The sequence below is a fragment of the Acipenser ruthenus genome, chromosome 8 (assembly GCF_902713425.1).
Source record: "Acipenser ruthenus chromosome 8, fAciRut3.2 maternal haplotype, whole genome shotgun sequence".
Classification (NCBI taxonomy): domain Eukaryota; kingdom Metazoa; phylum Chordata; class Actinopteri; order Acipenseriformes; family Acipenseridae; genus Acipenser; species Acipenser ruthenus.
In genome coordinates this window covers 40,287,368-40,309,534 of record NC_081196.1, presented here as the reverse complement: position 1 = coordinate 40,309,534, position 22,167 = coordinate 40,287,368, and the positions used below count along the sequence as shown (strand labels likewise).

Here is a 22,167-nt window from a genome sequence, read left to right as displayed (position 1 = left end):
TCATGATGCTCTCTGCGCTTTAAACGGACCTCTGAGACTATCACAGTGCAGGTGCATTTATACGGAGACTTGATTACACACAGGTGGATTCTATTTATCATCATTAGTCATTTAGGTCAACATTGGATCATTCAGAGATCCTCACTGAACTTCTGGAGAGAGTTTGCTGCACTGAAAGTAAAGGGGCTGAATAATTTTGCACGCCCAATTTTTCAGTTTTTTATTTGTTAAAAAAGTTTGAAATATCCAATAAATTTCGTTCCACTTCATGATTGTGTCCCACTTGTTGTTGATTCTTCACAAAAAATTACAGTTTCATATCTTTATGTTTGAAGCCTGAAATGTGGCAAAAGGTCGCAAAGTTCAAGGGGGCCGAATACTTTCGCAAGGCACTGTATGTTATTTCAATGAATACTTCCTTTATGTAGAAACCTGTCTTTATAAGAAATTAATATAAAATTGTTAGCAATAACAATATTGGTGAATAGAAAAAGTGTTGTCCTTTTCGGCAGTAGAAATGCACAGCTGAAGCACGCTAAGAATGCAATCAGTGCCTTTATTTTAAGACAAATAACTACTGGGATAGAAAACAAATCCTCCAGATACTGTGAATAATACGCTAAACACACAGCAAAGCCAGGAGCAGAGTCAGTATCTGTGGGCGAGTCCTGTGCTTTCCCATCTCAGTACCAGCATGTGTTACATCACAAAACGGTTAGTAATTATCAAAGATGCATATTCCAGGCAGCCAGAGGAATGTTACATGTTTTGTTTCTTTATCATGAATTTTCAATATTCTAAGCTTGCATCACAGTATACCAACTTTCTAGGGGGAAAAAAGGTGGTGCAAATGTGGGTAGAAATCGTTGCTTATCAGGGGCCGAAGTGCATCTCTGTGTCATACCTCTCTGACACGGCCTCGGCCTGATCTTCCTTCCTCTCCATCTCCTGGATCTCCTCGTCGGTGTACTCCAGCTTGACCTGATCTCCCGCCAACTCCCGCTCCACCGCCTCCAGCTGCGCTGTAGTTCGAGCCAGCAGAGCCGACACTGAGTCCTGCCAGGAGAAGACACTCCACTCGGTAACCAATAACCTGAGAGACCCGAGGTGACACTGGCCACAACAACACACTGTGTACCAAGGCCTCCTAAAATAAGCACTAGAGATGCTGACTATGAGGAATAAAACTAATAATATTAAGAACAACAACAACAACAACAACAACAACATCAAGGATTTACAAAAAATAAATGTTTTAAGGAATGTTTTGTAGGCGTGTTCAGGTCAATTTTGATTAATTGTCAAGTCAAGTTTTTAGTTCATGAAACCCTTTTCAACTGTTTAATAAATATAGCCATAGCTATAGATAAAAAAAATAAAAAAAGTGACGACTCCTACCGTAGTTTTCACGTGCATGCGGTTTCCAGGGTGCTCCAGGCTGCCCTCTGCAAACTGGATGCTGTTCCTTTTCCTGTGTGGGTCGGGTCCACTCACAGTCTGGACTCGGTACCAGTGAAACGACATGTCTGGGGATCCATCACAATCAGCCAGGCTGACCTGCACCACACCCTGAATAAAACAGGACAGGCCAAGTAGAACTGAAGACCTGACAGAATATACACTAATTTAAAACAAAGGTGCTGTGGAAGGAATGTGAATGTAATGGTGTAGAAGGGTGTCTGATGCTACATTATGATGGTGTTTTAACTTGCCATACGTATTTTGTATTGTCTAACTTTTTGAACGTCCACCACCCTGGGACCCGCTTATAAACGAGATGAGATATCTCAACCATGCCAGGCAGTGAGGGAACATTTTGAAATGAAAATATATTCTACCTACTCAATTTACTAGTAGTTGCTAATAAAAGTGGCCTCACACTGTACCTACCAGCAGCTCTTCCTGTGCCTGGTGACCTACAGAACACACATACAGCTGAAGGGACCTAAGCCCTAAAGCACTGGCAGGAACGGGGATGCGGAACCCTTCGTTAAACGTTAACAGAGTCTGAAGATCCAGAGCTTTGGAGCAGTAAGTGCTTGCTGTGCTGGGGTCAAGGGGAAGCATGTGAATTTTAACATATCTGTGGAAAGAAAAAAAGAAAGAAAAAAAGGCCAGGTTTAAAATCACCATCACAACCCAACGAAACAAACGATGAATTGAAATGCAAATACAAATAAAAAAAAAGACAAAGAAAACTGAAGTGCCGGAGTATTGGCTAAAATAATACCTGATGATCTGTTAGAACTTACATTTTAAATACTTCTTTCATGAGAACCTCGTTTAGGTTTTTCAGTTGAAGCAAATGGACTAGAAGACATTCATTGCCAGCATCATACCTAAAACACAAAACATGTTAAGTAAATTACTAAATAACTAAACCTCTTTATATTTGCAGCTTTAAATTATGGCATGCAGTATTTCTTTATCTGAACTATACGTAATATGTGGTCAAGTATGAAAATACATGTGCTGCAAGTAAACCTCATGGATGAATGAAAAGTAGTTCTGAAGGATGTGTACTACCATTACTCCTAAAGTAAAGAAGTGGGGAATGATGTCCCACAGTACATTGCTACATGTTTTGGAGCAGAGTACAGTAGTTTAGTTTAGAGTTAACACCTACAGTTCATAAAGTAAACACAACACCCAGGCCCATCTGGTTTGAGTAGATTAAGAAATCCTTCACATTAACAAAGGAGACAAGGGTAACTTACTGTTATCTTACTGTTGTTTCTTAAGACGAGTCACTGTATGTGTGTGTATGACCCCTTATAAAGGTTTACCATAGCAAAAGGATAGCAAAGTGTAATAGAGCACATTGAAAGCATGGTAAAGTATAGGTAAGCATTGTAAGCAGAGGTATGGTAAAACAAATTAATAAACATGACAAGCCAGGGTAAACTATGGAAAATGCAGAGTATAACAATGGGAAAAACATGGTAAAACCACAAAAATATTGTGTTAAACTTTTATAAGGGTAACCTGTCAGTGTCCTCTTTGTTAAATCTCTACAGTCGTATCCCATCTAACAAACTTAATTTATATAAATGGTTTCCTTTTTGTTATTTATTTTCACTCTTCTTTTTACCTACATGAGTCCAAGCTGGATCTGAGGTGTTTCAGCGCTAGCAGCATCATTGACATGGTGAACTTCAGAATCCTCAGGCCTACTGGAAACAAAAGAGCCAATGTTGTTGGAATGAGTCACCTGTTAGTGCTGCTCAATAAAACCCTGAAAATATCTTGGGGCATGTGGACAAACAATGATGCATGCTGTATGCACACCCTAGACATATGCATACGCTGTGATGTTTGCAATCCGTTCTAAGTGATTAGGTCACTCCAACATTGAGTTACATTTTTACTTTGTTTACTTATTTGTCTCCAAATCTGCCTTTACATGGCTTTGAGCTGCTTTGAACCTTTCTGAAGAATTCTATCAGAAATGAACAGCTTTCCTCATTCCATTCAAATGACAATGCGGCTTACGACTCTGCCAGCCCAAAATGCTCTCTGTATGTAAGAACTGAATGGTCGTATTGTCACATGATTTAACCACTCAGAATGAGTGCAAAAAAAAAAATTTGAAGCTAATTTGTACTATTTTAATGTTTTTTTTTTTTTTTTTACTGTCATGTAATTTGCATGGCTGGCAATATCATGGTAATAGATGTATACCCAACCTTCTGCTCCACGCTTCAAAGACTCCACTATCTGTGGCCAGAGCGTCTTCCGATACCCCTGCAGAGACTCTTCTGGCCCTCCTGCCTGACCTCCCGGCACTGTTGCAGCGCAGGGTCACCCCTGTGGAGAAATCAATAGGGTCACTCCATATTAAACCCCACCAGAGGGAAGTCTGGAAGTCACCATCCTGCTTCGAATGAAATTTGGTGTGCTGAATTTATGCATGGAGAAAGCAATGCATGCCGAACTGTAGGCCTCTATACTTCCTGAGCTATAGGGTCATGACATTTCAGTCACAAATGTGCCGTCTGCTCGCTAGCTTACTTCATCTCTTTCATTCTGTGAGATGCTCAAGCTTTTCTCAACTCATTTCCAAAGCCTTTTAAACTTTCAGTATTAATGGTAAAAGCATTGCACTAAAGCATACTGAAAGCGTGGTAAAGCATAACCAAGCCCACAGAAGTATGACAAACTGAAAAATTACTGTGCAAATGTATTGGTAACCCTAATCCTCCTGACAATGGCAAGAAGTGTTATTGTGCTTTGTCCGGATTATTTTATTTTTTAAGAGTACTGTAGCTTGCCTCTAGGGGGCAGCAGACATTATCAGTTCAGAATGCCATGATATTTCTTCTCAAAACATGTTTCTTGTGAGAAACTGCAATAATACCCCATCGTTATTGAGAAAATGTGCCTACTTTCTTGTAGCCAGATTAACTTGATACCCGAAAACATTTTTTATTGACTATCGAAATACTAAAAGTTTAGGTAAAGAAACATGTATTTAGTGTTTTTGAAGACGTCATGCAGATTACAAATAAAAAAAAGTTTAGCTTAATTTTAATATTTTCTTTATAACTATAGGAATCCATTAACATTTTACCTCAGATATTGAATGTCGCTAACAGCAAAAAGCTTCTACAATTGGCTTACACACTTGGGTTGCCATGGTTAACAAAAGAAATGGAAAGCACTTGCCTCCAGTTCCATGCGTTACAGACCCTATCTGTGGAACGCTTTCCTTTAGCCCTTTGCTGTCAAGCAGATAGCCACAAAACTGACCGCTGGGGGCTGCCCCAGGGGCAGCCTCATTGTGGGGCTGGGAGTACACCCGGAGCCCCTCGAGAAAGCCCCGCCCCGCCAGCTCCATATACTCCTCTGTCATCTGGGCCAGCGGGGAGTCCCGAGAGGCCGAGTGGTAGGGTGTGTCCAAGGGAGAGCTGGGCGGGGACAGAGAGGACAGGGAGGAGCGTGATGACAGAGATGCAAATGACTGTGGGGTGTCCAGGGAGCGCTTGGGCTTCCCCAGGCTGAGCGGCTCTGTCCCGTACACCGTGGTGTCCTTGAAGATAGCGTCGAAGGGGTACAGGTCAAAGCGCAGGTGCTGCTCAAGGTCACTGAGGCCTCCACCCTCTGTGCGCTCGTACTGAGACGGCCCGTAGATGTCAGTGAAGCTCACAGAGCTGAGTGACCCACGGCTGGACGCCAGGGAGCCACGGCTGGACGCCAGGGAGCCTCTGCTGCTGCCGGACGACACCATGAGGTTGCTGGCAGAAAAGCTACAGAGAAAAAGCAAAAAGACACATTGTAACCAGTGCATTAACACACTGCACCACCTACAGTAGCAACCCCAGCACTTTACAACAAAAATAGAGGTTGCATGCTATGATTATAGCACCACTGTTCCTGATAAAAAAAGGACCCTGTCCTTTTTTATTATGACATGGATTCACTGTCACGCAAGTGGGTGTCATTTTATGGTAATGAAAGAGGGGCAATGCTAATATTTGGAAGATGTTAGAATGATATTACAAAAACATTCTACTTGTAATTACCGAATCGTGGCCACAGGTGCCAATACGAACTGATCCTTTTTCCAATTAGTTTTACACCATTAACTCACTGCACCACCTACAGTAGCAACCCCAGGTGCCAATACGGATTACCAATGATAAAATTACTGATCAGAGCCAATGTGCAATGGCCTTCAACTGTTTGAGATTCTCTGTCAGTATGCTGAGACAACTCACCTTTTTAGCTGGGAGTGCAAATATGTGGCGACACGTGTGGCTTCTTCCAACTGCCTCAGAAGCATACTTCTTTTCTCCTGTTGAAGTATTCTGTTGAAAAACAGACATAAAAAATACTTGGCATTTATGATTCAGAGAAGTTACTGGTGCAGATCATGAAATAACAAAAATCTCATGAGAATTTGCAAAATAACAGCACAGAATATTACACATTCCTTTTTTTTATTTTGGACATCTGCCTGTGGACCAAATTATTTTTCTTTGGGTGTTCAGTAGGGTATATTGACTACATTCTTTTTTTTTGATAAAATTAAACAAAAGGGCAATATTCATGAAGCATTAGTTTACATGTATATACATTGAAACATTTTCAGGCAAATAAAAATAGGCTACATTAGGCAATTCCACCAATATGAACAACTGTACTATTCCAAAGTTCACAGTGGCTGTGTTTACAGCAAAAACAGAGGTCGCACGCTGTGATTGTATCGCCACTATTCCTGAAAATAATCCTCCTGACCCTGTCCTTTTTATTATGACATAATAAAAAACTTCACAGTGCCTCGTCAGTGGGTGTCATTGTATGGTAATTAAGGAGGGGCAATGCTAATATTCTGGAAGTCACTCATCATAAGAACTGTGCCATTATTTAAACATGCATTGCATTAAAAAGGGTGTTTATAACAACTTTAAGATTTTAGAATGATATTAAGGAAGCATTCCAATGTTACTTTTTCAACTACGTTCTATTAACTTGTGTTTCAAGCCGTTATCCTTCCTCACTCAGCAATGCGACCATCAGTATCAATAGCTTTTCTGTAATATGAATTTCAAGTTAAAACAAAATATGTCTGGTAAAATGAACAATTCTTAATTCGAGAGGTTATAACAACTATAACTATATGTCAGGTAAAATGAACAATTCTTAACTAGAGAGGTTATAACAACTATAATTAGAATAAGAGAAGTACCTTTGTATGAAAATACTTCAACAGCAGAATTCGATGCTGTGCTCTTAAGGACCATAAGATAAGGCTTTGTTGATTTAGCCACACAGAGAGTGGCTTGCTGCTGAGATTTCAGTGGTTTATCAGCGATAGTCTGAAGGTGTGTATTTCTTAACTATTATATATTGTATTTGTAATATGTATAACAAAATATACAGCATAAACACATTAACCTGTTTTCAGATTATTCAGAGATGTCTGTTGTGAAATTCCGAAAAAATTACTTTTAACAATCGTAGGCTCTGTGCCCTTTCCTGGTTTGCATTTTTTTTTACAGAGTTTCATTATTAAGTTGCATTATTAGGTTGTGCGATAAACATCTCTTAACAGACTTGCGACGGAATTTCAGGAGATAAGGAAGTGCATTTCTGTCTCAGTAATATGACGATTCTTCAATTTAGGACTTGATTTGACACATTTTGACGCATGGAGCGATGCTATTATCTCAGGCCTACCTCCTCCAGGCATTCCACTTTTGGAATGCATATTTCCAAAATGCAGAAGAGTTATGATGACGGTTTGATTACATAAAACATTCTACAAAAAGAACATTTCATTCTGGGTGCCAAAAGTTGTTGTAAACAAAGTGACAGGTATAGAAAATGACTGTTTGTTTTCTATGCATGCACCGCAGCATGTCTGACAGTTAAATATCCCTTTGGAATGCCAGTTCTCACTCTGCGCATTATGTGGCCTGTGCGAAATAAAACCAACAGCAGTGGCTGAGGAACTATCCTCAGTGAAGACTCCCTTGCCTGTGGCAGCCTGCTGATAACCCCCCCCCCCACACACACACACACAATCATACTGTACATTTCTCCCTGGATTGTGAATAAAAACAATAATTAGTGGTGCAACAATTAATCGATGCATCGATTATTGATCATCTGTTCTTAATTTTACAGAGCTTCGATTACATTTTGGTGCATCCAATTAGTACCCAGTTTTAAGTCTCCTGTTGCCAGTTTGCATTAAAACAGTGAGTGCGCTGCTTCTAGTGCTAGTACGGAAGATTAGCGCGTTGCTAGGATACACACTTCAAGCCTACATTACGCGTTGGATAAGACAAATCAGAAGTAGGCCAAGTATTCACGTTTTTTTTATTTAAAAATTAAGGCAACACTTTTTTTTTTTTTTAATCTAAATCTACCAATTACATTTTGTTTCAAAGCATGTTGTGTTTGGATTAAATGGTAAAATTATAGAAAAAGAAGCTGAATTTAGTACGATAGTTACATTAGTCAGGGTTTGTGAGATTAATTCAAATGCTTTGCTTTTGGACATAAAACGTAAACAATATTGAACAACCATAGCTGAGCAATTACTTCTGCTAAGATATAGTATTTTTTTATTATTATTATTACAATGTTAATCTGATGCGGACGCACGCATATTCTTCAGTTGTTAAACGTAAGTGTTTTGTATTTCTTTTTTTTTATAATCGGAAGTGTTTTAATTTGAATGCAAGTCATGCCTTTTTGTTTAACTATTATGCACTACTATTTAGTTAAAAAATGGCCTTTCACACAGAACGCAATGCAGCGGTGCCACGCAGCAAAAAAAAAGTTGAAGCCACTGTTTTCAATGAAGGCAGTCACACAGTGATGGAAGGAAGCGGAACTCAGAACAGTGCGCAGAAGATAAAATAGGGTGCGTTGTTAAATTCACCGCTGCATGCACCAATGTAAAGCGGATTCACCAAACCGTTGTTAAATTCACCAGAAGTTTTTTTCTCTCACACTCGTAATGTGCTGTCATAGGCAAACGTGAAACCCGCTTTATATCACGAATATATATCACCAGTCTGCACTGCAATCAGGATATAAAGCGGGGTCATGTATATGTGCGTGTGTGTGTATATATATATATTTTGTTTTTATGTATACTAATGGAACATCTGCCAGTAAATGAAAACACAGATGTAGGGGAAAGGGGGCAAAGTCTCTCAGTGCTAAATGGGATCCTTCAAATCAAAAAATGCCACTTAGATCAGGAGGTAGTAACTCTAATTTAAAAGGCGTACAAACTTTGCGCATCTCTAATTCTAATAAAGCTTGGAAAGGAAGAGCAGCAGCAGCTGTCTGACCTCTCGGTGGTTCCGTGTGCAGAGCTGGAGTGAGCCCTCTGGATCTCCTCCTCCAGTCTCCTCTTCTCGGCCTCCAGGTGCAGCGCGTCGTCAGGGGAGCAGCAGTGCTGGCTTATCAGGGTCAGCTCCTGCAGCAGAGCCTCCTTCTCCCTGAGCAACTGCAGCCGCTCCCGGTCTCGGTCTGCCTCCGCTCGGCCTGGCCAGCTATCGTTCTCGAGCTGGGCAAGCTGGACCTGGATACTGGAAACCCTGAGAAACAGAACAGAGAGAAACTGGAGGTGCAATCAGCAACACATTTCCTACTAGATTACCAGACAGGTAATGAGCAACGACTCATGCATTAACAACGCTTTATTATTCATTAAGCAAGGAGACTTTATTTTTTTCAAAATATAATGGAAAAAATGCATGTGCATAATGTTATTCATAGTTATGCAATATATGCTTTGAGAAGCAAAACTGGGCAGAACTGGGCACTCCTTCCATTGGGACTCGGGATTCAAGGAGAGCATTGGGAGAGTGATGCATCCTTGATACATTCCTTCCAACATCTTACATATTCAGTAGTCAGATATTAACAGACTTGAAATATACAAATTAAACAACATTTGCAAATATGAATAAAACCATTCCAGTTTTTGTAAAATAACAAGTGCTTTATTTAGCTTGCTGTGTCTACTTTAGGTATAGTACTGCTTTTGGAATGCCTAAACTTATTATGTTGGCCAAGAGCTGCAGTGACTCACTGTTTTATGTGTTTTGGAGGTTGAAATTCTGACTCACAAGCGGAGCATGAGAATTTCCATCTCTCTCTCTTTCTCTCGTCTCCATGGCAATGCCAATCCTGAAGCAATGGCGCCATTCACAACTCAGTTTGCCCAATACTGCTGGATCAGCAAAACAATTTTTTTTTTTTATATATATATCTTCAACGCAATAGATCTCATTAAGTAATTTATCCTGGGCCATGTGTCATGCTGTTCCATGCTATTAACTTACTAATGCAAGTACATGTCATTTTAATGCATGGTTTATTTTTGCAGTTTTCCCATCGTTATACTATGCATTTACCTTAGATTAGCCTGGTTTGCCATGTTTTTTAATATGCTTTACTGTACGTCTCGCGCTTTACAATGATTAACTATGCTTTATCATGTTTTATTACACTTTGCTGTGCTTTTATTAGGCACTAGGCATTTAGTTAGCCCTGCCCCAGTATTATCAGCGAGCCCAGAGACAGGAATGTATAATAAATGAAGAATGTGACCACAGATTCTGTGCCACTCCGCTCAAACACAGGCAGTGTCTGCACTATTGAGAAAGGAAATGTGTTTATCTGCAAAATTTTAGTCATAAACAGACAGTTATTTAATCAGTACCCTTATGATACCTCAGCATGTAACGATCACTTATGGAGCAATCAACAAATATTCACAGATTATTTGAACTTGGCTTATGTTTTTCAGGCACAACAAATGCGGATCAAAATGCATGAAAAACACAAGCCAAGTTAGTAGAAACAATTGGGGCAACCTTGACCCCCACTACTTTGACAGTTGTGCCTATTTGCTTGGTGCTGGCCAAGGTTGCCCAAATTGTTTCTTCTAACTTAGCTTGTGTTTTTGATACAAGTTACAGAAACAGTTGGAGCAACCTTGGCCCCCATTGGTTTTACAGTTGTTTTATTTGCTTTGTGCTGGGCAAGATTGCCCCAATGGTTTCTTGAAACTTGGCTCGTGTTTTTGATATCTCTACTTAAATTGTTGGGAACTTTTGATAACTTGGTGTTTTTTCACATTTCCAATGTGTTTTTGTTTCAGAGATCACTTCTTTTTTTACTTTATAACACACACACACACACACACACACACACATATATTACGGGAATAGCAAAATTGCTCAACCTATATTGAGGCAATGTATTGCCATTTGCATAGGGTAAATGTAAATAGTAGCCTAGTCTGTTGAAAGGCTTAAGATGTGAATGTGTGTAGCATAGCGGTTATGTAGTTGGAGTGAAAGTATGACTACTTAGGGCTCTAATCCTGCCTTATATATCTATCTATCTGTCTATCTGTCTGTCTATCTATAAGGTATAAACCACGACGGGCCATGCGGTTCCCATGATATATACCACGCCTGGGGTGGTGATAAGGCCTGAGGCGTCAGCCAAGGGCCTTTAACCACCCCAGAAGTGGTATATGTCATCGGAACCGCAGAGCATGGAGAGGTTTATACAGCTTATAACACAGCTAACTGTCATTTGCATCCAAGTCATGCCAGATTAAGTTGAAGATCAAACCAGACTTTACGCACCAATCCGACCGCGGGGTCAGGGGACAGTGCCTCACTTTTCCCGCAGACACTTAAAATCCAGGCCGATAATTCGGGTGGTGGTGTCTGGCCTTGTCTTTACCTGCTTTTCTAAAAGTTTTCATGACTGGCAGGAATACGTTTTTGTTGGTTTTAAACTCGCTGTCGGCAGATATGTAAAAACTTCTAGTGTTAAAACATCTATTTAGTCCAGCTCTCAGCGTTACAAAACTGGAGACTGAATACTGGTCCCCAGTTGAACTTTTTGCACTGGCATAAAATTCCCTTTAATGTTGTTGAGATTTTTTTTTTTTTTTAAATTATTTCCTTAAAATGAATGTCCATATTTTTTTCTTTAAACCAGTCTTTAAGTACATTAACAGCCCATGCTGCAGTTTTTTCAATCTTTGTTTTCTTCTATTACATTTAGCTGTTCTTCATCTATTTAGCATCTACTGTTATGTGTCTACTATTGACAGTTGCTGGTGCACTTATTTATTTATTTATTTTCAGGTGGACTGCTGTCTTCACCACAGAAAGTTGGTGTTGTACCAGTTATCTGGAGTTTCAATCCCAAATATATTAAAGGAAATAGGTGGAATGTCACTCATTTTTGGCAGTGGTTTTGTAACTAATAACAAATAAAATGGAAGTTTGTCATGGAATTTAGAATGCAGTGGTGCGTAGTGATTTATTCAGTGTGAAGCAGCTCATTATTATGCAAGCCATGGTATGTGATATATATATGTATGGTCATGTGATGCTGTTTAACCATTCAGAGGATGTTATTATTCCAAGCCGTGTTTTTATATATATAAAACGTTGGGCAGCTGGCTCTTTGAGCTGAAATATATATATATATATATATATATATATATATATATATATATATATATATATATATATATATATATATATATATATATGCACAATGAAAACACAACAGTCTAAAGTTTTACATCAATAGTTCATTGGGCACATACATAATGTTATTTACATTTTAAATAGTGAGCAGATAGGTTTGTTGATTGTTTGAGTAGTACTGTTCTTTGGTATAACAAAATACTGAGCTCAAGTCATGTGATTTCATAAAAATGCCAGGTGTTCAGTGTTTGTTATTTGAGTTAAGTTAAAATTGCCAAAATGAGTTGATTAGGATTCTGTATAAAATAGCCATTCAAAAAGACATGATTTTAATTAACGCAAGAACAGTGAAAGATACAACCATTCCCCGCTTTAGTAATGAAGATCGTCTGGTTGCTAGTGGCATGATTGAAGGCAGCCTGTCTGTGAGAGAAGTTGCCTGGAGAAGGAGATGTTCTGCTTCAACAAATCTGCAGACTAGTCCAGAGAAACCAGGAAACCGGCTCTGTGAGGGACAGGCCATGTCCTGGAAGGCAGAGGGTCACCACACTGGCCCAGGACCGTTATGCTGACTGTTGCATTGTTCAAGCCAACCAGTGGGGCAACCGCGACCAGCCAACCTTCGCCAGCTGGCTGCAGCTGCACAGGAAGAGTGGCGAAACATCCCACAGTCTATCCAGAGGCTGATCAGGTCTATGCGTCAACGCTGCCAAGATTGTGTTAATGCCCAGGGAGGTCATACCCGATATTAACTTTGTAATGTTTTCATTTTGACAGTGTGTTTTATATTGAAAACTTATGATTCTTTGATCTGTATTTTTGTTCAGATCTTTTGTGATTTTGACCTAAGACCAGAGTGTTGCATTTATTTTGTGCATCAGTGTATATATATATATATATATATATATATATATATATATATATATATATATATATATATATATGGCTCTTTGAGCTAATATATATATATATATATATATATATATATATATATATATATATATATATATATATATATAAACACAATTAAGCAGGTCGGTGATTCCCAATCCTTACATAAAATATGCCTTTACCGTTAACAGAATGCATTATGCTACATTTATTATTTTACTGAACTAATATGAAATCACGGAAACATCATCATTTATAACTAGAGCTCCTGTTTTTCGGGGTTTATTAATTGTATTTTTCGGTGCTTATTATTAGCCATTTTTGAGTTATGTAGATCGTTTTTTTCGGGGTTTTCGTTTTTGATATACTGTATGAAATGAGTGTTTTCGGTTAATTTCCAAAATGCTTGAGCATTGTCATGTAAAGTAATAACTCGACAGTACTTGTACACTTAACTTGTACCTTCTTTCCTTTGCTGTCTTCCACAACAAAATCCCTATGGTCACGGGCACATTCTTCTGGGGTTTTTGTGTGTCGGCATTTTTGTACATTTCACCACAATTCTGTTTTAAATCCTTCGTATCTTAACTGTAATACAGCTTTAAATCCCACTAACAAGCCTCCATTCCTAATTGTAATCTCCTTTTAAATCTCACAAGCAAAGTCGCCAATAGAAATGTAGGAATGTGCTGTCACTCAGTAGTTGGGGCGGGTTTAAAGCATTCAGAACAAATCAATGATAGATACAAGTCAGGAAGGCGGGACATTGCCCAGCAGCACTGGGAAATATATTTATTATTATTTTTGTAGTAGGTTTTACTTTTTAATGGGAAAAGGGTAAAGTCAACGTGAATTGATTAACCATTTCCACAGTTTTTCTGGTGTTTTCGGTTGTTTATTGGCTATCCACCGATTTCATTTTTTTTTGTATCGGGGGTATTTTATCGGTTAAAACCGAAAATCAGAAGCCCTATTTATAACATATTTAAAAAGCACAATAATTGCAAATAGCATCCATCTACCTGTAATTTTTAGGCAACTGAACAGAAATCGTTATGGACGTACCTTACATATTGCTCATGCTGTGCTCCTTTTTGCAAAGCATAGTCCTTTTAGTTCAGTCTCCTGAGCTTAAATATTTAGCTGTCACTTGCAGAACTTTTTTTTTTGTATCCCTGTACAAAGTTATGATACTCTTATACCAAATATGTCATATACATTGTTTTAATTGTTAGTCTATTTAACGAAAGATGTAGAACATAGAACATAGAAATACTGTATATAATTCATATTAGTATTGCATTTTGTAACAAACTATTGAAAATGTATTTTTTCTTAATAACATGTACCGATAAGTACGTTTTCTTAAAAGGAAAAAAACTTGGTTAAATCATGTCATAGTGTGCTCGCACACCGGTGGTGCACAGTAGGGGTCACAAATTATCTTGCACATCATAAATGATATCTTTCCAAATCCTGTGACTGGAGATAAGATGCATGCTCTGTTGTTGCAAATACTGACAGTGTGCAGCCTGCTGGGGTCACGTGACTGCAACCCTTCACTTGGATTGTTTACATCACGTGGATATGTTCATTGTCTTCAGCATTATTCAAATGCTGGGGACAAAGTAGAATGTACAGATCAGTACTAAACAGTACATTTTTCTAATAAGATAGTGGAAATCGTTTAAGCAACTAATGTATGTCAAAGAAAATATTATAGGAAGGTTGGTGTTTCTTATGAGTTTCACTTAAAAACCGGACATCAGGGCGTCCGGGCTTGTTAATTCCTGCCACCCAGACACAGATGCCAATTCCCGGACTGTCCGGTCAAACCCAGACAGGTGGCATCCCTAACTGGTGTTGAATTCTCAAATCAACTGCTCTGCAAATCAAATGCTCTGCAACCCCCATAAACAACAACACCACACATTCTCCCCATTCACTAAAGGCGCGACCTGTCACGTTCCCCTTACAATACGTGTAACATATTGTAGCGATCTTGGAACTTTTGGACTGCTGTATCGCTGCCCCCGCAGGAACTGTAAACAGTGTGTGTCTGTTCATTTGTGTGCCATTCTTATGTATTGTGAGACCGCCAACGCCATTATGGAAATGGGGGGGGGGGGTGTGTGTAAAAGTGTGTATGCGGGGTGGGGGAGATCATTTGAGATCTTAGTTAGAAGCGTGAGTGTGTGTGTGTGTGTGTCTGCCGGTGTGTTTGGGGAAACGAGTGTGGGAGGAGTAGTAGTTGAGGCTCCCTGTGACCCCCCCTCATCTTCAGGGGCTGTGGTAGTTCCTGGGTTCGGAGTTTAGTCCGACGCAGGAATCGCAGGGGTGCAGTGATTGGGAGGAGGGGATCACGTGGGATGGAGCTATAAATAGTGGCCTCAGGGGTCCTCCATGTTAGTGGGGATAATTACGTTCTAAGGGACGCTGTGTTGTGCTCTGATGAACCACATAAACGAACAGTGTGCTAGATTATGGGGAATAACACTATATGGCTTCTTATATAAATGACTGGGGCTGTATGAGAGGAGAGAGCGACTGGTTAGAAATGAGTTTTATTATTTTCTTTTGGCGTAGGCTTGGCCAGCAGAGTCCTTAGTCAGTTAGCGTGAAGAAATAAACCTGATTCAGTGATACACTAAATCCTGGCGCCTGCAAAGTGTCAATTATTTGAAGTTAAGTCGACTGCAACCGAAAACGCTACAATATATAAAAGACAGACGAGACAAACTGAACAAAGAGCAAGTCCTGCAACAAAGCAATTGTCCGGATCGTTACATTTTTTAGTTTGAAAGTAAAAATATATGAAAGCATGATGACCTTTATGTACAAAAATCTTCACTAACAAGAACTGTCGAATATTTATTTTTGTTTCATAGATATATTATTAAATGTCAGTGTTTATATGATAGTGAAAAAGAAAAATAAATATCAAGATAAATAAATAAATACATAAATATCTATGCATTCATTTATATTAATGTATTTATTTAATTTATGTTTTACTTCTACCAAATATATAGGCTATCCTTCAGCATAGCTAATTCTCAGAAATGAACATTCCTTTTTCATCCAGTGGGGACCACAAATAGCATTACTCTCATCGACCAGTATAGAGAGAGGAAACCGTACTTCCTTGCACCAATAGGAACCACAATGAGCGTTACACTGGCAGGAAATCAAATATTTTCAGAGCTCAAGATCAAAATCTCAGAGCGAGGATAATGAAGATGAATGATGGCTCGAAAAATCTCAAAAATTATAACAAAGTCCCGAGAATTCTCAGCTGGCGGACTTCATCTTTCAAAATACTACTTGTCTCAACTAATCATGTAGCATTGACAGTTAACACAACACACTTGTAAGGTTGTAGGTTCAAATCCCACATTATTATTATTATTTGTTTATTTAGCAGACACCTTTATCCAAGGCGACTTACAGAGACTAGGGTGTGTGAACTATGCACATGCTGCAGAGTCACTTACAACTACATCTCACCTGAAAGACGGAGCACAAGGAGGTTAAGTGACTTGCTCAGGGTCACACAATGAGTCAGTGGCTGAGGTGGGATTTGAACCAGGGACCTCCTGGTTACAATCCCATTTCTTTAACCACTGGACCACACAGCCACATATACCAGACTTTTTTTTATTTACGTCACAATAAGTGTGTTCACTAGTATATTTACATGTTGACAAAATACGTCAATTGTCATTAAACTCAGATGTCGTGTAATATACATATGCATGTATTTGGCGACTTATTTCTCTTACTGTATGACAAGTATTTACTTTTTTTTTCTACATTTCACGTAAGAGTGTTGGGAACTACAAATTAAATGTGGAATGGTGCTTTTGGCTGATTTACTTTTGCTGCGCCAATACCCTGAAAACACATAAACTATCCGTGCTGTATAGATAGTCACTGGCAGTTCTCGCACTTCGCTGTAACTTGGCACGAGGAACTTCTGTTCCTCTAGATGTTAACACGTAATAGAATGTTTTATTGCAAGAAATATATCCTTGTATTCTTTGCTGTTCATTATATATATACGCATTCATTAATTATATATATACTACAATATACGACTTTCTGAAAATTATTATTACTATTATTTTGAATTCAGAGTTTGATTCACAATACATTGATTCAGTTTAGCCCTTTGTTCCAAACTGGCTTACCTTTTCTTGGCTTCTTCATACTGCCAGCTGAGTCTCACTCTGTCCCCCAGTCTCGAAGTATTTCCAGTACCAAACTGTAGGAAGAATTAAAAAAAAAAAATAAAAAAAAAGAAGATGAAATCATTTCAAAATAAAATTGATCAGAATACTGTAAGTTACACCTTTCAGATTGATTCAATTACAGTGCACATACAGCTATATTTTATCCCAGATTTTCTCCCCAGTTCAGAATAATTTAGAATGCCCATTTACGTTCGTTACGCTCCCTAACCAAAGCAAATCTCCACAACAGTGCAGGAGAATTGAAAGTAAGTGGTCGGTCTCTTATCTTACCACCAAGCCAACTACCTCTTTAAACCCAGGAAGTCGACTGTGGATCTCAGGAAGCTATTGGCCTCTAGGGGGACAAAGACTTGTCACAGGGTGCCTGGCCAGTAGCGTCCCTAACCCGCGGGAGTGCCAGGGCCAATGTGACACTCCCTCTGGAATTCCCAGTGAAAACCGGCAACTTCGCACTGCCAGAACATGAACCTGCACCCCCTGTCTGCACGACTGACCCCGCACACCAAACAGCTGTGCTTTTACCAAATGAGCCACTTGGGGACCTCTAATAAATAGGGCACGACAGCTCAGTAGTCCTTTCAACCACTGGTCTCTGTGTGATAGTATTATATTGCTCAGAAGGAGCTACAATTACTGACCATTTACTCCAGTGCAGCAATTGCACCATTCTTTTTTTCAAAATGCAAACAGTACTGTTACACAAGAAAAATCAATTTAACAAAGCTGTACATAGGGGCCCTTGAATGAACACACTGCATTATTTATTGTAAAGTTTTGCAACATTACTAAAATGCTTAATGACTTTGGCCATTTCGTTTCCTAAAAAATGGTAGCAGTTTCATTGTTCTAAAATATATTTATATTACGTATACTCTTAATATGCTGTATGTATATATGGTTCTCTGCTTTTTTGTGTTTGTACAGCGCTTTGAGATGCGTGCATTTAGGAGCTTTATAAAATAAAGATTATATATATATATATATATATATATATATATATATATATGTTCACAGTGCAAATACTGCCTTTAGAAGTGTTCTTATTTGGATGTTTGTTTCTATGAACGCTTGTAAAGTGTATAACTTGTGACCACCTTCTTGGATTGATCTGAAAGTTAGTGTATGCTTTCATAATGGTTTAGGAATATAATAGGTTCAATTACAGATTTTTATTATAAAGTGTGTTCTCACCAAAGAACCCTGAAAACCTACCTGCTGATTTAACAGATCTATGAGGAAAGCCATGTGCAAGCATACAATGGAGTGCTAGGCAGAAAGCCTATTTTCTGCAATATTATTTAAAAATATGATGTTCCCTCTGAGGGGATGCTGTTCTAAGTAACTGGTTGTTCTTTCAAGGACCCCTCAAGGGAGCCAGTACTCCTCATTCTGAACTATTGCCACCTTAAAATCAAGATATTTTCAAACCAGGCCAAGTACATCACATAAAATAAATAAACACATGGTAACACAGGTGAAAAACACAAAAGCGCTCCTCTTCATAGCCTTCTGATGTGCGTGCAGCCAATAGATTACATAACAACTGGGGCCTGGTGCTTGAATGTATACCTCTCCGATGACGTCAGTCTGAGAGCCGGCATCGCAGTACTGCTGAGGTAAGCAGGAGTCACTGAGCACACCAGCACTGTTCTGGAGGTCCGGCAGGGAGTCGTTTATACAGCAGCTATTCCGGAAGCCAATCGTTAGCTTTGCTAGGCTCTGCGGGGCAAAACAAAGGATCAGGTGATATGTTCTGGCAACCCATTTCTGGGGAAGATAAACAAATGCAAAAAACAAGGACGAGAGACTAAAGGCATGCGGTTAGGCTGTGGTTTATGTATTATTACTGCACTACCATAATCTATATGTATGGCTTTTGTATCGTACAATCACAAAGCCTGATTCTGGGGTCCAGGGGCCAGGTTCGTTCTAGCCGAAGGTTCGATATAATGAAGGGCGTTATAGCGAGGGTGTACTGTATAGCCAAAAGTCTGCATCAATCTATGATCACATTTTGTATTCCCGATTGCTGCTTAGCAACCTGTGTCTCCTTAGTAACAATATACAATAATGTATTACATAAACAAAACACCATCAAGAATAAGGGTGACAATTGTTGCTAGTTCTAAAAAAAAAAAAAAAAAAGATTTTAAAGCCTTGGTTACTGCTCTTTGGAATAATGTCATAGGAGCCCATCATATGTTTGTGGTTTATAGAAGAGCTCCCATCCCACACCCTTCCACATACCTGTGCTTGCTCATAGTCTGAGTAACTCTGCAGCACTTTGTTTGTTGGCTGCCTACTCAACCTCAAGATGTACTACAATGCTCTGAGCTCCATTCTAAATTCCTGCATCACACTTTGTCACCATATGAAAGTCTTGTGGCCACTCAGATGTTACAGTGGTGTAGTAGTGTCTGGCACATGGGCAGATATTCCAGTTGCAACTAATACCTCCCTTTTCCCCTTGATTTAAAAGAAAAACAAAATAAAATAGCTTTCCATTTAAGAAGATTAAAGCAACCTAGTAGCTTACCCTCTGAATCTAAACTGAACAGTACCTATATTTCCCAAGCACGTGTCCCCAGAAGCAGGTTGATTAATGATATGAACAAAGGCATTGAATGGGCTGGGGACAACATTCTCTGGGTGTATGATAACCGGAAAGTATGGCACGCACACAGAGCTTTCTTTAGCCTAGTTTAGTACCATATATACACTTCTACATGAAAATGAATGCTATAAAGTCGAGTTTCTTTCAAAACTGCACACACAAGACCTATGGAAGGGAATGGAAGTGAACGACAGCTGAGATTAATGGAATGCATTTATTAGCTATAATAACCCCTTCAAGGGTGCAGCAGAAATCAAATGAAGACAGTTTCAACAAGTTATATTCTAAGATAAGGGGACATGTATTTTTAAGTGTTAATGTAGAAGGGTTTTCATTAATTTGATTTCAATAGTGGTGGTGGTGGTGTAGTCAGCCACTCTCCAGCAAGCTAAAAAAAGTCAACCCTGTCATCAACCTTAACCCCCACCTACCCCAGCATACTACTACTGTCACTTGCTACCAGGATTCCAATCAAATCATTACCCGCTAGTCCCCACACTTACCCCACAAGCTCAGCATAGTGAAAGTAAAGAGCGACTAATGTAGCTGGGAACCCCTTCCAATTATTAAAGTGCCACTGCGCTTCCAGACTACTTTTTTTGCTGAACTCTTAGGAAATCCCTTTTTTGAGGGGAGAGACTGCCTTGGCATTTGCTGTAAAGAGCTGTGTGCTTCTCAGCGCCTGTGTTTTGTAAGGGTGCATGGCACAGCTGCTCCAGACCTGAATCACCCACCCCTCTTCTTTTCCGCCCCATTCCTGATGACCTGCCTGGCCCTTTGCTCTCCCACAGGGTTCTGGGAAGGGAGGTAACTAGCGTAGTTTGCGGTCAACACAGATTTTCCACCGATGATGTTACAGAAATGTAAAGATGCAAATCTTTCCAATGCTGACTAGTTAGGTTTCTAAATAAAAAAAAACACCTCAATGATTCATGCCTCAGCATTTTGGTACCAAGTGTGATACTTCTCTAGAATCCCCGAATACTTCTTGGGGCCTATTTAACTAAACAGTGGTGCACCCAAATACTATCAGTGATTAAATACTAAAATATCTACCATGGCATTTTCCTTACTTTCAAAGTATCACACATTGTTATCGATGTTTGTTTCCAAGAAGTCCTCCTGTTTTAATTATTTAAACCTATTTAGGTCTGCCACTGTTTACATCAACTAAACAGACCACCTACATATTTTTAAACTGGCTCTTTCAGCAGAGCCCTGACAAGAACTTCCTTACTTATGCAGATGATTGACAGAGAATTAGAAACATCTGTGATATATACATTCTCAAGGTGTCCCTGTATTTGTGGTGTCATTGTAGGAAATCCACAGCAGCTAGCGCCTCTGTGAGGAGTTAACTCACGGCTGTCCTAAAGCTCTCACCTGGATGAGGTCCTGCCTCTCCTTCTCGCCTGTGTTGATCGATCTCTTTATTGTTCGCAATTCATTGATAATAGCCTGGGCTTCATCTAGCTTGTAGTTCGTCTGGCTGCTGGACATCTTCCTGTCAATTCTAAACCAAAAACAGTTCAATAAAAAAATAAGCTTTTGTTTATAACTTTATAGCAGTAAAATACTTATCAACAAATGCTTCATAAAATGATACCATACATAATTATTATTATTATTTATTTCTTAGCAGACGCTTATCCAGAGTGACTTACAATTGTTACAAGTTATCACATTATTTTTACATACAATTACCCATTTATACAGTTGGGTTTTTTTGGAGCAATCTAGGTGAAGTACCTTGCTCAAGGGTACAACAGCAGTGTCCCCACCTGGGACTGAACCCACGACCCTCTGATCAAGAGTCCAGAGCCCTATCCACCACTCCACACTGATTACACCAATGATTGAATGGAAGAGCAACAGAAAAAAACCCAGCATATTATGAATGTTGAACTTCATAACAGTCTGTTTAAGGAAGGAGCTATACACCAAAAGGTGGTCTCTACAGACGTTCTGGGTTAAGATCTTTCTGTGTACACTATTAACTGCTGTCCGGCTTTTGTTAGTTATCAACAAAAAGCTTATCCCAAGAGGCAGTCAGGTAAATTGTCACAGGAGTTTCAATAGATATTGGCCATGAGATTGTATATATAAACAGAAATATGAACTAATATTCTTGCCAGTTTGAAGCTGTTAAAGTAACACACAAACTACATGCTTGTACTACAACCATAACTCCTCCAACATCCCCACAAGCACTGCGGTACACAACATCACTTTCTTAAAGCTCAGTTATAAAATCACATTATATGTTACTCACACTATTTACTGCGAATGTTTAATATACACATATTTACTTACATGTAATTTGACAGTTTGAAAACATTTGCTTTCGTGTAATTGGAAGTTAATCAAAATAAGTTGTTTAAAATATGAACTTGTTTTGAATTGCTGCTTGCTGTGTTTCATG

At 39.1% G+C, this 22,167-nt stretch overlaps 1 protein-coding gene across 3 annotated transcripts in view; it reads right to left on the bottom strand.

Moving 5' to 3' along the window:
• LOC117406430 (protein WWC3-like) overlaps nt 1-22,167 on the bottom strand; it is a 63,625-nt gene that overhangs the window by 5,499 nt on the left and 35,959 nt on the right. For 2 of the 3 annotated variants that reach the window (XM_034010434.3, XM_059028970.1), the window contains exons 6-17: nt 21,129-21,258; nt 18,701-18,850; nt 17,069-17,142; nt 8,811-9,059; nt 5,718-5,807; nt 4,666-5,246; nt 3,687-3,807; nt 3,096-3,173; nt 2,253-2,339; nt 1,891-2,083; nt 1,399-1,569; nt 905-1,056 (exon numbers count right to left, since the gene is read on the bottom strand). In XM_034010434.3, coding sequence (XP_033866325.3) covers nt 905-1,056; nt 1,399-1,569; nt 1,891-2,083; nt 2,253-2,339; nt 3,096-3,173; nt 3,687-3,807; nt 4,666-5,246; nt 5,718-5,807; nt 8,811-9,059; nt 17,069-17,142; nt 18,701-18,850; nt 21,129-21,258 — 2,076 coding nt within the window. The remainder of the gene's footprint in view (nt 1-904; nt 1,057-1,398; nt 1,570-1,890; nt 2,084-2,252; nt 2,340-3,095; nt 3,174-3,686; nt 3,808-4,665; nt 5,247-5,717; nt 5,808-8,810; nt 9,060-17,068; nt 17,143-18,700; nt 18,851-21,128; nt 21,259-22,167) is intronic. The other variant, XM_034010435.3, reaches the window with a different exon arrangement.